This window comes from Tachypleus tridentatus, chromosome 1 (assembly GCF_004210375.1).
Source record: "Tachypleus tridentatus isolate NWPU-2018 chromosome 1, ASM421037v1, whole genome shotgun sequence".
NCBI classification, from domain to species: domain Eukaryota; kingdom Metazoa; phylum Arthropoda; class Merostomata; order Xiphosura; family Limulidae; genus Tachypleus; species Tachypleus tridentatus.
The window spans coordinates 18,825,667-18,840,236 of NC_134825.1; the positions used below are offsets into that span (position 1 = coordinate 18,825,667).

Here is a 14,570-nt window from a genome sequence, read left to right on the forward strand (position 1 = left end):
AGCTACACGAGGGCTATCTGCGCTAGCCGTCCCTAATTTAGCAGTGTAAGACCAGAGGGAAGGCAACTAGTCATCACCACTCACCACCAACTCTTTGGCTACTCTTTTACCAACGAATAGTGGGATTGACCGTCACTAAATAACATCCCCATGGCTAAAAGGGCGAGCATGTTTGGTGCGACGGAGATTCGAACCCGCGCCCCTCAAATTATGAGTCGGACGTCTTAACCCACCTTGCCATGCCGAGCGTAAATTGGGATAAATAAATGCCAATATGCAGTACACCCATTCCCTGGTGTCAGAGCGTGTAAACAATATGATTGTCTAGTTGGCCGTTTACAACCGTCTTTTCTCATTTCACGTATTATTTCAGTAAAAAAAGATACATTGCGTTTATTTTTTTAAGCAAAGGATATGGTATGCAATGTATTGTTGGTAAAACACTGTGGTTTTTGATGCAATAGTTGCATCCAACACATTATAACCCTCAGATTCGTTAAGTAGCCACTGGTTTTTCTTTTGCTGAATGCCACTGTTCCTTGTCATTTTACTGAAGGCAAGGAAAAATTCCTACGGAATTGAAAGTTTTTTTGACAATTTAAATTCCTATAAGTCTTGTGAAAGGGGAAATACTCATTTAAATTAAAACTAACTTATTTCACAAGACACAATAAAATCATGTATGAATATAATATCATTATGAAAAGAACAGCAAAACACGTATATAAACTGAATAACAACACACATATACTCAAACATATTCCTCTTTTTATGTTTGTTTTTCTCGTTCATGCTCTTACCTTTGAAACATTTCTTACAATTACTCAATGGAGAAGATCCCATTTTTTTTCGTGGAATTCTTCACGAAAAAAACATTTTTATCTTTAATAATTTTTATATCAGATTGACCTTACTGCACATACGAAGACAAATCGATCGAAGTTGATATCGATATGAAATTATAGAATTGCAAAAAACGAATGACTTCCTCCAACGTACTCTTTAAAATAATAATTTTGCTGTATATCTCTACATATACTTTCTACATTTAACAGACAGATACTTAGATCTTGTATATATATATATATATACAGATGAGGTGATTTTTGCATTAGTATAGAATTCGCTCTTAGTTGTGTTTGTAAGTAAGCACAAAGCTACATAATGGGCTATCTGCGCACTGCACACTATAGGTATTTAAACCTGGTTCCTAGCGTTGTTAAGTCCGCATACGTACCGCTGTGCCACTTGGGGGTTCGCTGTTAGAACAGACATGGTTCTTTATAGATCTGCTTGTCTAACTAAAAAAAATTGTGTTGCTGCTAATAGACATTATTATCTAAAAGTAGTATCACTTGCCTAAAGTAGAATATAGTGTAACAAGCAGATATTATTAAATGTAACCAGGCTCAGCTTTTAAGGAGAGACTAGAGCCGATATAGTTTTAAGGGGAAGAAACGTCAGTCAATCTTTTGGTTTTCTACTGATACAGTTAGGCTTAGTTTTAAAACAAAGAAAGGTCAGTTAATCGTTAGGTTTTATACTGAGACAGGTTTAGTTTTAAGGTAAATGAAGGTCAGTTAACCGCTAGGTTTTCTATTGAGACAGTTAGGCTTAGTTTTAAGGCAAATGAAGGTCAGTTAATCCTTAGGTTTACTACTGAGACAGTTAGGCTTAGTATTAAGGCAAATGAATGTCAGTTAATCCTTAAGTTTTCTACTGAGACAGTTAGGCTTAGTTTTAAGGCAAATGAAGGTCAGTTAATCCTTAGGTTTTCTATTGAGACAGTTAGGCTTAGTTTTAAGGCAACTGAATGTCAGTTAATCCTTAGGTTTTCTACTAAGACAGTTAGGCTTAGTTTTAAGGCAAATGAGGGTCAGTTAATCCTTAGGTTTTCTACTAAGACAGTTAGGCTTAGTTTTAAATCAAGGAAACGTTAGTTATCTCTAGGCTTTTTTATTGATACAGTTAAGTTTAGTTTCAAGGCAAAGAAACGTTAGTTAATTGTTAGATTTTCTACTGAGATAGCTGGGCTTAGCTTGAAGGCAAAGAAACGTCAGTCGTTAGGTTTTCTACTGAGTCAGCTACGTTTGTATGAAGACGCAAGCTCTTTTTTTTAGTCTTCACTAAAATAATAAATGTTTCGTCTGTCATGTGTTGACTTATAGACAAAACATAAAAAACATTGAACATGATGTTTTAACTTAAGAGCAAATAAAAAACACGAGTTCGATAGAAAAAAATGTTAGACAATAATCATTTGGAACATTTGTTACAAGATAGTTGTAATATTTGCGGTAAAACTTAAATTATTCAAAGAGGCTCAACCAACGTTGGATTATAACTTTCATATTCTGTTTTTATGCCTAACAAAGTCAGTATTTACATTGGTTTTATTTCAAACGGCTCCAAGCCAGTTCGTTCGTTTTGATGAATGCATCAGTTATTCATAATTGACTTATGTACAAACGTACCGAGTTTGTTTGGAAATGAACTAGATTTCGTTTTCCTGGCCCACTTCCTTGTGTTTACACCAAAACCTGTCAACATTGGCACTCAAGGTTCGAAGCGAAACAAACGTAGCTCCTTTTGCCACGCGAACTGAGATCACTTTTCGCTGGTGAACTCCTTCGGTTCGTTTGCCAATTGAGCTATATTTTTCACACTTCTCTAAACAAACCACACCACACTGAGTCTGGAGAAAAGATCCAGTGTGAACAGGCGCTAAACACAGTTTAAAAAGGACACAGATCCCATTAACAATCGAATGTCTCATCTGTGAGCCATAACCGTATGTTGCTGTTTCTCCGTGCCGTCACTCGTGTATTGTAACTTGGTATCATACGTCTTTCCTTCAATGAACGACAATTAATTGATTATTTATTCTACATGAACGTCGTCACGATGCCGACTACGCTTAGAAAAAATAGTTCTCAATCTATTACAATTTTTGTTTAATGGAAAACCGAATGAACAATTATTTAGCAAGTGATGTTTTCATAATTCACCCAAACTCCAACATTCTTAAAATTTTATAAGTTGGTAAACAACGACTTATAAGCATAACGAAGTGATATATACTTTGAGTTGACATGTTACATGTTTAACATAACGAAGTGATATATACTTTGAGTTGACATGTTACATGTTTAACATAACGAAGTGATATATACTTTGAGTTGACATGTTACATGTTTAACATAACGAAGTGATATATACTTTGAGTTGACATGTTACATGTTTAACATAACGAAGTGATATATACTTTGAGTTGACATGTTACATGTTTAACATAACGAAGTGATATATACTTTGAGTTGACATGTTACATGTTTAACATAACGAAGTGATATATACTTTGAGTTGACATGTTACATGTTTAACATAACGAAGTGATATATACTTTGAGTTGACATGTTACATGTTTAACATAACGAAGTGATATATACTTTGAGTTGACATGTTACATGTTTAACATAACGAAGTGATATATACTTTGAGTTGACATGTTACATGTTTAACATAACGAAGTGATATATACTTTGAGTTGACATGTTACATGTTTAACATAACGAAGTGATATATACTTTGAGTTGACATGTTACATGTTTAACATAACGAAGTGATATATACTTTGAGTTGACATGTTACATGTTTAACATAACGAAGTGATATATACTTTGAGTTGACATGTTACATGTTTAACATAACGAAGTGATATATACTTTGAGTTGACATGTTACATGTTTAACATAACGAAGTGATATATACTTTTTGAGTTGACATGTTACATGTTTAACATAACGAAGTGATATATACTTTGAGTTGACATGTTACATGTTTAACATAACGAAGTGATATATACTTTGAGTTGACATGTTACATGTTTAATATAACGAAGTGATATATACTTTGAGTTGACATGTTACATGTTTCGAAAAAATAGTGGTCTGTCGAAACACGTAATATGTTCTACCCCTAAAAAAAAATCACTTCATTATGCTTATTGTTTGTTTGTTTGTTTTTGAATTTCGCACAAAGCTACTCAAGGGCTATCTGTGCTAGCCGTCCCTAATTTAGTAGTGTAAGACTAGAGGGAAGGCAGCTAGTCATCACCACCCACCGCCAACTCTTGGGCTACTCTTTTACCAACGAATAGTGGGATTGACCGGCACATTATAACGCCTCCATGGCTGAAAGGGCGAGCATGTTTGGCGCGACGGGGATGCGAACCTGCGACCCTCCGATTACGAGTCGCATGCCTTAACACGCTTAGCCATGCCGGGCCCATTATGCTTATAAACTGTTGTTTACCTACGTATTATTATATTAGCATAGCGTGCTTCCTTACACAAATATTATAGAATCTACCGAAGAGATCGTGGCTTTATGTCAAAAGTTTGGACAATGCCCAAATGTTCAAGTGAAAGAACTCTTGTCTAGAAACATGAGGTGGTCAAAGGAGAAAATAGCTTAATGAAAGTAATTGCTTCAAGGATGACGTTTTGAAAAAAAAAATGTTTTATTTGTATTATTTAAAGAGTAAGACCAACCTTAACAATACAATAAACTAGAAGACCCAAAGAAACTGATTAGAAAAAAATTTCACGTGAATATGCGTGCTTTTAAAACTGATTGTTTTGAAATAAAACTTTAATGTAATAAAAAAAACTGTAGCGTATATACGTACCGATATGGTTATTAAATTCTAACAATGTCACTGAGACATAACCTTAAAAAGCGATGCTCTGTGGTACTCTGGAGACTCACCTATCGTATCGCTACATTCGAAATTACTGGATTTAGAAAACCCGAATGATTTAGTTGAAACGGTTTGTACGCGAAAATATAAAAGTCATATAGCATCATAGGATTAACTTAAACAACAAAATAAACAGTAAAGCGAGTGCGAATTGTTTGATAACGAAAATTAACGAACGATTCTGTTGTCTTTTGAACCCACTAGGAACATTTACTACAGAGTTATTTACTAAAGAATCAAAATACAGTAGTTTTTCCGTGATTCGTGACGACGAGAAACCGACTTGAAGTAAAAACGTGTCAAGACGACGGGTATGGGTATTAGCACTTTAATTTAAAATAAAGTAGAGAACAACGTATCGACTTTCTTAGATCATTTTCACACTACAACTTCCACATGTATTTCTTCACTGTACAAAAGGTTGTACGTTTCTCTTTATCCACATAAAAAAACTATTTGCATTTTCAAAACCTACATCATGTTTCTCGTATGAGACACTTGAGTTTAAAAACGAAATGAATAATTGTTGGTACTTGTTGTCTTATTACACGTTCTCGTAATCCATAGGAAACCGTGTGATTTAATAGTTAACGTAACAACACGATATTAATACTTAAGACGACTAATATATGAACAGCCATATTACTTTACATGGTTCTGATATTTAAGTATGCACAACCAACATACTTTACATGGCACTGATACTAAGTATGAATATCGTATTACTTTACATGGTACTGATACTTGAATATGAACAGCCAACATACTAATTTACATGGTACTGACACTTGAATATGAACAACTGACATTTTTTACATGGTACTGATACTTAAATAAAAACAGTCAACATACTATACATGGTACTGATACGTAAATATGAACAGAACAGCCAACATAATTTACTTGTTACCGATACTAAAATGTGACCAGCCAACATACTATACATTGTACTGATACTTGAATATCAACAGCCAACATACTTTACATGGTACTGATACTTGAATATCAACAGCCAACATACTTTACATGGTACTGATACTTGAATATCAACAGCCAACATACTTTACATGGTACTGATACTTGAATATCAACAGCCAACATACTTTACATGGTTCTGATTCTTAAATATCAACATACAACATACTTTACATGGTACTGATACTTAAGTATCAACAGACAACATACTTTATATGGTACTGATACTTGAATATGAACATCCAACTGATGGTACTGATACTTAACTATGAACAGCTGACATACTTTACATGGTTCTGATTCTTAAATATCAACATACAACATACTTTACATGGTACTCATACTTAAATATGAACATCCAACTGATGGTACTGATACTTAAATATGAACATCCAACTGACGGTACTGATACTTAAATATGAACAGTTGACTTACTTTACATGGTACTCATACTTAAATATGAACATCCAACTGATGGTACTGATACTTAAATATGAACATCCAACTGATGGTACTGATACTTAAATATGAACAGTTGACTTACTTTACATGGTGCTGATACTTAAATATGAACATCCAACTGATGGTACTGATACTTAAATATGAACAGCTGACTTACATTACATGGTACTCATACTTAAATATGAACATCCAACTGATGGTACTGATACTTAAATATGAACAGCTGACTTACTTTACATGGTGCTGATACTTAAATATGAACATCCAACTGATGGTACTGATACTTAAATATGAACAGCTGACTTACATTACATGGTACTCATACTTAAATATGAACATCCAACTGATGGTACTGATACTTAACTATGAACAGCTGACATACTTTACATGATACTTAAATATGAACAGTTGACTTACTTTACATGGTACTCATACTTAAATATGAACAGCTGACTTACATTACATGGTACTGATACTTAAATATGAACAGCTGACTTACTTTACATGGTACTCATACTTAAATATGAACAGCTGACTTACATTACATGGTACTGATACTTAAATATGAACAGCTGACTTACTTTACATGGTGCTGATACTTAAATATGAACAGTTGACATACTTTACATGGTGCTGATACTTAAATATGAACATCCAACTGATGGTACTGATACTTAACTATGAACAGCTGACATACTTTACATGGTTCTGATTCTTAAATATCAACATACAACATACTTTACATGGTACTCATACTTAAATATGAACATCCAACTGATGGTACTGATACTTAAATATGAACATCCAACTGACGGTACTGATACTTAAATATGAACAGTTGACTTACTTTACATGGTACTCATACTTAAATATGAACATCCAACTGATGGTACTGATACTTAAATATGAACATCCAACTGATGGTACTGATACTTAAATATGAACAGCTGACTTACTTTACATGGTGCTGATACTTAAATATGAACAGTTGACATACTTTACATGGTGCTGATACTTAAATATGAACATCCAACTGATGGTACTGATACTTAAATATGAACAGTTGACTTACTTTACATGGTACTCATACTTAAATATGAACAGCTGACTTACTTTACATGGTGCTGATACTTAAATATGAACAGTTGACATACTTTACATGGTGCTGATACTTAAATATGAACATCCAACTGATGGTACTGATACTTAAATATGAACACCTGACTTACATTACATGGTACTCATACTTAAAGTACAATAGAGAATATTTCGTAATGATTTCTCACAACTGAAACTGTTTTTAACGTTTTATATTTATCAGACTCGTTCAACTTACGAACAGACAACAAGCAAGTGGTGAAACCTAGTGAAGTGAGAGACACGAGATGAGGACATGAAGATGGTATAGTTAGGACGACAGATGTCAGTACTGGCGACATCTGTGTTATATTAATTACTCAGCAGCAGTTGGAGTCGAGGAAAATAAAGCTTTATTGGAACTTTCTTATTGTATCATTTTTGCAGAAAGTTATAAAAGTAAAGTCAAGATTGACAATGAAGGTCTTGAGAGATAATCTAAACGGGTTGGATAGAACCCGAATGTGTGTGCATATGAGTGAGAAAGGACTGTATAACCGTCATAGAATGTTTGAATTTGAAAAGAACTTCAAACACGAGCATTTCATTACGAGCAAAACAAAATACAAAAACCGACGTGTTTTTTTTTTTGGCACAATGAAAGATAAAGAATTTATTAAAGATAAGAGATAGTTTGCAGCGTCTACACTGTAGACACTTCTCCTGTTGACGGTAACTGTATTACCAAATCTAATCTGCTATAATCTATAATAAACACTTTATCTTTCATCGTGCCAAAAAACTGTCGGTTTTTGTGTGTTTAAAACTCAATATAATAAGAAATAATGAACTCTTTGTATTAGTAAATGACAATGCAAAAGAAATAAACAAATAATACAATATTTTAAAGTTAAAACTCTCACAAATTCTAAGAAAGAAGAAATAGAAAATCTACATCCTATTTGAGACGAACGAAAAGCCACGTTGGTTTTACCTCATCTTCATAGGCCGGGTAAGAGTCTGCCATAGGTTGAGTATAATGGCGTTTTCTCTCGGGTGTCTCAGAGCAGAAACAAGCGAATCTACTGATCGCACAGCCTCTGTAGCTAATGCTCACGCGGGCTGGGTCGCGATCCAATCTATACTATGTCTACACTTCACCGACTGTAGGGTCGAACCAGCCAGGAGTCGCTTCAACGACTGTCGCTAGCGATCGTGACAAAATTCTTAAGTAGAGAGCTGAGAGTCACTAATGTGTTTGGAGGGGGGAGAGATTTTGGTGGGCTCTTTACTTCAGGTTTTAAAAGAGTAGTAGAATAGACGTGGACGTATCCATGTGTTTCTGTTGATTCTGTAGTTTATGGAAAATGTGTATCTTATTAAAGTAGCTTATTTAAAAAAGAAGTTACCAGAAGAAACAAAGGATAGGAGAAAATCGCAAGTAGTGTTAATAAAATTTACAATATTGTGTTAATATTTCCATAGCAACGGTATCTAAACGATTTCTAGAACATTCACCATGTAATAGAAACAGTCGTAGCAAGTAGTGTGGATATAAAATATTGAACATGTTTTAATAAAACCAAAACCTAATGTGTTATGCGGTATTGTGATACGCAACTACTATGTGTTATTCAAAATGATTATGTCAAAATTCTAATGTGCCGTTTCGTGTGATGACGCCAAAAATTTAATATGTTACACTGTCTGTTTTTGTCAAAGCTTTAATGTGTTTTGCTTGGGTGTTTGTCGAACCTTAAAATGTTATGCAATTTGATTACTTTCGAACGTTAATGTGACGTGTGATTTGGTGATGTCATAACTACGAGTGCGGTGACGACGAAACCTTTACGTGATGCATTGACGTTAAACACGTGCTGTCTATATGAGTTCTGTTCAGGTTTGGCGTTTCGTGTTGTTATAGTGGATCAGGAATGCTTGTTTTTAGAACTTCGTGCAAAGCTACACGAGGACAAACTGCGTTAGCTGTCCCAAACTTAACGGTGAAAAATTAGAGAAAAAAACAGTTAGTGATCACCACCGACCGCCAACTCTTGGACTACTCTTTTACCAACGAATAGTGGGATTGACCGACGAATTATAAAATGCTTATAACTGAAAGAGCGAGCATGTATGGTGGGACAGGAATTGCACTCGGATTGGGCTTTAATTGGAGCATGATGCTGAAAGAACACCCACAAACGTGGAGGTTTGTGCGTGTGTTTATTTCATCTAGTAAGATAAAATCGTTGATATAAATAACGTAGAGAGGGGCGCTGATGGTCGAAACTTGAGAGATTGAAAGTGGGGGATTTGATCGTCAGTTTTATAATGTACTCAAGGCGTAGCGCAATTTCGTATTAAACGGGACGCGAACACTGGATCCTGGAATTCACAATTCGGCACTCAATACAACAGAAAATGAAATTCCTACCATGATGAAACTTTGAAATAAAAGTGAAAGTAAGAAAACAACACAGAAAATAAGACTTGAGTAGCTACAAATTTAGTGAAAGTCAGAAAGATATGAAAACATTAACGGGGTAATTGTTAACAGCGACAAGAAACCAGCATCTAAAGTTAGCATTAGTACTTCAAAATACAGTTTAACGCGTCGCTGAGAGCATATCGACGTTTATATCTCACATTCAACCCGAATATCGGAAGTTTTCAATGTCTAGAAGTGGCTATAACACTTTGTAAAGTGTGTATTTATACCTTACAGAACATTTAGTGAGAAGTGCGTAATTCAAATACAGTAAAACTACCATTATCCTTCGAATGATGAGTGAACACATGTACAAGTTTGTTTGTATCCATTTGTCTAATAAGTTCGCTTATGGATTATATAGGAATACATTATATGTTAATCTAGGCGTGTCTTCATGCTCTCAAAGGATCTTACGTACGTTCAGTACATAATGGAAAGGTCGCCTGTTTTAACTAACCACTCACACCACTTTACAGTAGTGTGTTGTCTGTCAGACAGTAAGCAAAAAAAAATGACGTCACATAAAGGACGCTTAACGTTGCATCGTGACATTAATAAAACGTGCGCTTGTCATGAATCACGAGAAGAATTATGCTCACTATAGGCTACAAAGCAACATGATATATGAGCTTCAAAATCAATAAATAAAAATACTTGTTACACTTAATTTTGTGTTTATTTCCTCTTTAAACAGAACACTTTGAGACCCAACGGAAGTACATTGGGTAACTATCCATCTATATAATTTGATGTATTAAATGGCTCCATTTAGTTAATAGAAACTTATTGATTAACGCCGTTAATTTAACGTAAAGAACAGTTGTTGTAAACGTAATTCACATAATAGTTTACTTAATTGAGTGAATAAGTTATATTGTTTTATCGAAAACTACAGGAAACTACTATTAGGCTAGTTTTCTACTAGTTACAATTCAGCGATGGTTAATAACCCTGAATGTTATACTCATTGCGTTGTTTTAGTTCTTACTTTATCCCGTTGAAAGCAATATTAATATCACGAATAGAAATTGCGCAAATTGCGCTTAAAGCCTGACGTCTATGCTTAGTCTTCATATACCTGAGTGAATTAGTTGAACGATTTGATAAATTAACTACAACGTGTAAATTTTGGGAGATCAAGCGAACCAATCTGCTGGATTTATCTACCTTTAATATACTCCAGATAAGCCATTTCAAAACATGTCTCTTAGTTATTGAGCGTTCCGAATATCCTATGAAACATAAAACAGGGTCTAATTTGTAGCAATGTTTCAGGTCCTTCGCTGGAAAACCTTACATCGATAGTTGTGAACGTTACAACGGATCGCGAATAAACACTTGGGGCTAAATTCCTTGTGTACATCTCATCAGACGGACAAGACCTGGCCTAGAAATGGGAATCGATTGCTTTCCTTGGCTGTCTTTCGACCCAGTATGAAAGTCTGCTTTCTAACGTGGAGTAGGTCAGTATGGATGATGTAAGGCGCTCATTAACAAGGAAACAAATGATTGTTCAGTTGTAAATATATTAGTTGTGTTAAGTTAGTTTAATAGTTTAATATGGGCTGTTTCCTAGTTATAGCTTATAAAATATTAATAACATTTATTTTTAAAGCGACAGAAGAGAGGTATGGCTATTATTTGTAATATATTGCGTGAATATATTGTTAGACTACAACTGTGTATAAACAGCGAAACGATTAGCAAATTCATTTCGAGAATATAATTAATATAGTCAAAATACATTTGATTATTTCCCCGAAAGAGGGCTGAAAGCCATTTTGGGGAGGGGCATCTGTTTTAACCATTCGCACCATTGTACAATAGTGTACTGTCTGTCATTCAGTCAGTAGACGATAAAATAATGTCACATAAGGTATTTTTAACGTTAGAGTTTGTACTGTCGTGATGTAAGTGAAACGTGCATGTACCATGAATCACGAGAAGAATTGTGCACTTTTTAGGCTAGCATGACACGTGAACTTCAACAGCAAGAAATGAAAATATCTGCCATTTCTCAATTTTGGTTTTTATTTACTCTTGAAACAGAACACTTTTGTGAATCTTGCGGAAGTGCTGATAGTTTTCAGACTCGAAAGTACAACGTTGCACGTTCTGGACGTTGAATGCTACAGAATGTCAAGCACATTTTACCTAAGTGAACTGTTACATAACGATGGGATGTAGAGTTACATTACCGTACTGTAACATTATATCTGGAGGTGTTGTTACGTTAAACTGTGTATGTTGTCATAATGCACTTGGTTGTAATGTTACATCATTTTAAGGTGTAATATGGCATTATGCCCGAATGTGCTGTTACGTGACGCTGCATATTTTTATATACATTTTATTACAGCGTTATATGATTCTAACGTGTACCGTAACATCGTATCTGTATTTGCTGTTACGTGGCTTTGCATATTCTGTTATATGACAACTGGATGTAGTGTTACATGATTATAAACTGTATTTCGGCATTACACCTAAATCTGTTGTTACATAATACTGTGTATGTTGTTATGTGACAACTGGATGTAGTGTTACATGATTATAAACTGTACTTCGGCATTACACCTAAATCTGTTGTTACATAATACTGTGTATGTTGTTATGTGACAACTGGATGTAGTGTTACATGATTATAAACTGTACTTCGGCATTACACCTAAATCTGTTGTTACATAATACTGTGTATGTTGTTATATGACAACTGGATGTAGTATTACATGATTATAAACTGTACTTCGGCATTACACCTAAATCTGTTGTTACATAATACTGTGTATGTTGTTATGTGACAACTGGATGTAGTGTTACATGATTATAAACTGTACTTCGGCATTACACCTAAATCTGTTGTTACATAATACTGTGTATGTTGTTATGTGACAACTGGATGTAGTGTTACATGATTATAAACTGTACTTCGGCATTACACCTAAATCTGTTGTTACATAATACTGTGTATGTTGTTATGTGACAACTGGATGTAGTGTTACATGATTATAAACTGTACTTCGGCATTACACCTAAATCTGTTGTTACATAATACTGTATATGTTGTTATATGACAACTGGATGTAGTGTTACATGATTATAAGCTGTATTTCGGCATTACACCTAAATCTGTTGTTACATAATACTGTGTATGTTGTTATATGACAACTGGATGTAGTGTTACATGATTATAAACTGTACTTCGGCATTACACCTAAATCTGTTGTTACATAATACTGTGTATGTTGTTATATGACAACTGGATGTAGTGTTACATGATTATAAGCTGTACTTCGGCATTACACCTAAATCTGTTGTTACATAATACTGTGTATGTTGTTATGTGAAAACTGGATGTCATATAAAAACAGCAATACTGAAATAGGAACTCTAAATATGTTGTTATTAGATGATTCCGGCTAGTCAAATGTGCTATCAACTGATACTTATAGTGTCATTACGTTTTAACTATGAATTCTCTCATATGTGCAATGTGAACTAGTAATGGTTTTGTCGGGGAACGTTTTTTAGTGTCATTGGAGTAAGAATCACACAGTGGAGTTAGAGTAACACGTAACAATCGCACATAACGTGAATGGAGTAAGAACTGGAGTAAGAATCACACAGTGGAGTTAGAATAACACGTAACAATCGCACATAACGTGAATGGAGTAAGAATTGGAGTAAGAATCACACAGTGGAGTTAGAGTAACACGTAACAATCGCACATAACGTGAATAGAGTAAGAATTGGAGTAAGAATCACACAGTGGAGTTAGAGTAACACGTAACAATCGCACATAACGTGAATGTTTTACTTAACGCAGAACATCAACAACGTGTTGTTGAACATTTTAGTCAGGCACGAAAGATAAACACGACTCTATCTATGTTAATTAAGAGACGTGATATATACCTTATTTACGTGTCTGTGCTTCTCTCTGGATTTCATAGCATCTGTTAAAAATGATTTTGACTGAAAACAGTACGTTTTCAGGATTTATACGTAGCTTTAAATCCCCTAATTAAAAACAAATCTTATATTTTTATGTATTAAGTATTATTAATATAACAGGTTAGCTAACTTGATATGTAACTCTATTTTAACGTTATTAAGATTTGTACTTTTGAATTACATTTCGTTTTTTTTTTTTACGTATAATGTCTTGAAAACTGACACAAACGTTTTTAATTTACATTTTTTGTGCGGAGTCAAAAACCGAAGTTATTTTGAACTGCTGAACGAATCGAAATTATCCATTGTAGACTAAAATGTTCTCATGGTCTGCGAGTTGTTGACGTAGGCGTAAACAATAAGAAGTTTCGTGATGACGCAAAGAACACTTGAAGTAAAAATGTACACTGATTGTTTGTTTTTGAATTTCGCACAAAGCAACTCGAGGGCTATCTGTGGCTAGCCGTCCCTAATTTAACAGTATAAGACTAGAGGGAAGGCAGCTAGTCATCACCACCCACCGCCAACTCTTGGGCTACTCTTTTACCAACGAATAGTGGGATTGACCGCCACATTATAACGCCCCCACAGCTGAAGGGCGAGCATGTTTGGTGCGACCGGGATGCGAACCCGCGACCCTCAGATTACGAGTCACACGCCTTAACACGCTTGGTCATGCCGGGCCTAAATGGATACTGAAGACAGCTGGTATAGGTATGGTATTTGTTAATCCAAAGATGACTTAGGAAAGTCGAAACGTTGACTGTATTTTATTTCAATTAAAGTCTTAATACCCGTACCAGCCGTCTTGAGAATTCGATAGGAAGTTTATTTTTATTCGCATATTGA

The 14,570-nt window shown here is 34.6% G+C and overlaps 1 protein-coding gene across 3 annotated transcripts in view; it reads right to left on the minus strand.

Moving 5' to 3' along the window:
• Positions 1-14,570, minus strand: part of LOC143244137 (dipeptidyl peptidase 4-like) — a 334,696-nt gene that overhangs the window by 147,657 nt on the left and 172,469 nt on the right. The window contains exon 1 of one of the 3 annotated variants that reach the window (XM_076488297.1): positions 8,271-8,463. The exons of the other annotated variants lie outside the window; for them this stretch is intronic. Coding sequence (XP_076344412.1) covers positions 8,271-8,303 — 33 coding nt within the window. The 5' untranslated portion in view covers positions 8,304-8,463. Of the gene's footprint in view, positions 1-8,270; positions 8,464-14,570 lie in introns of those variants that run through there. 3 annotated transcript variants of the gene reach the window in all.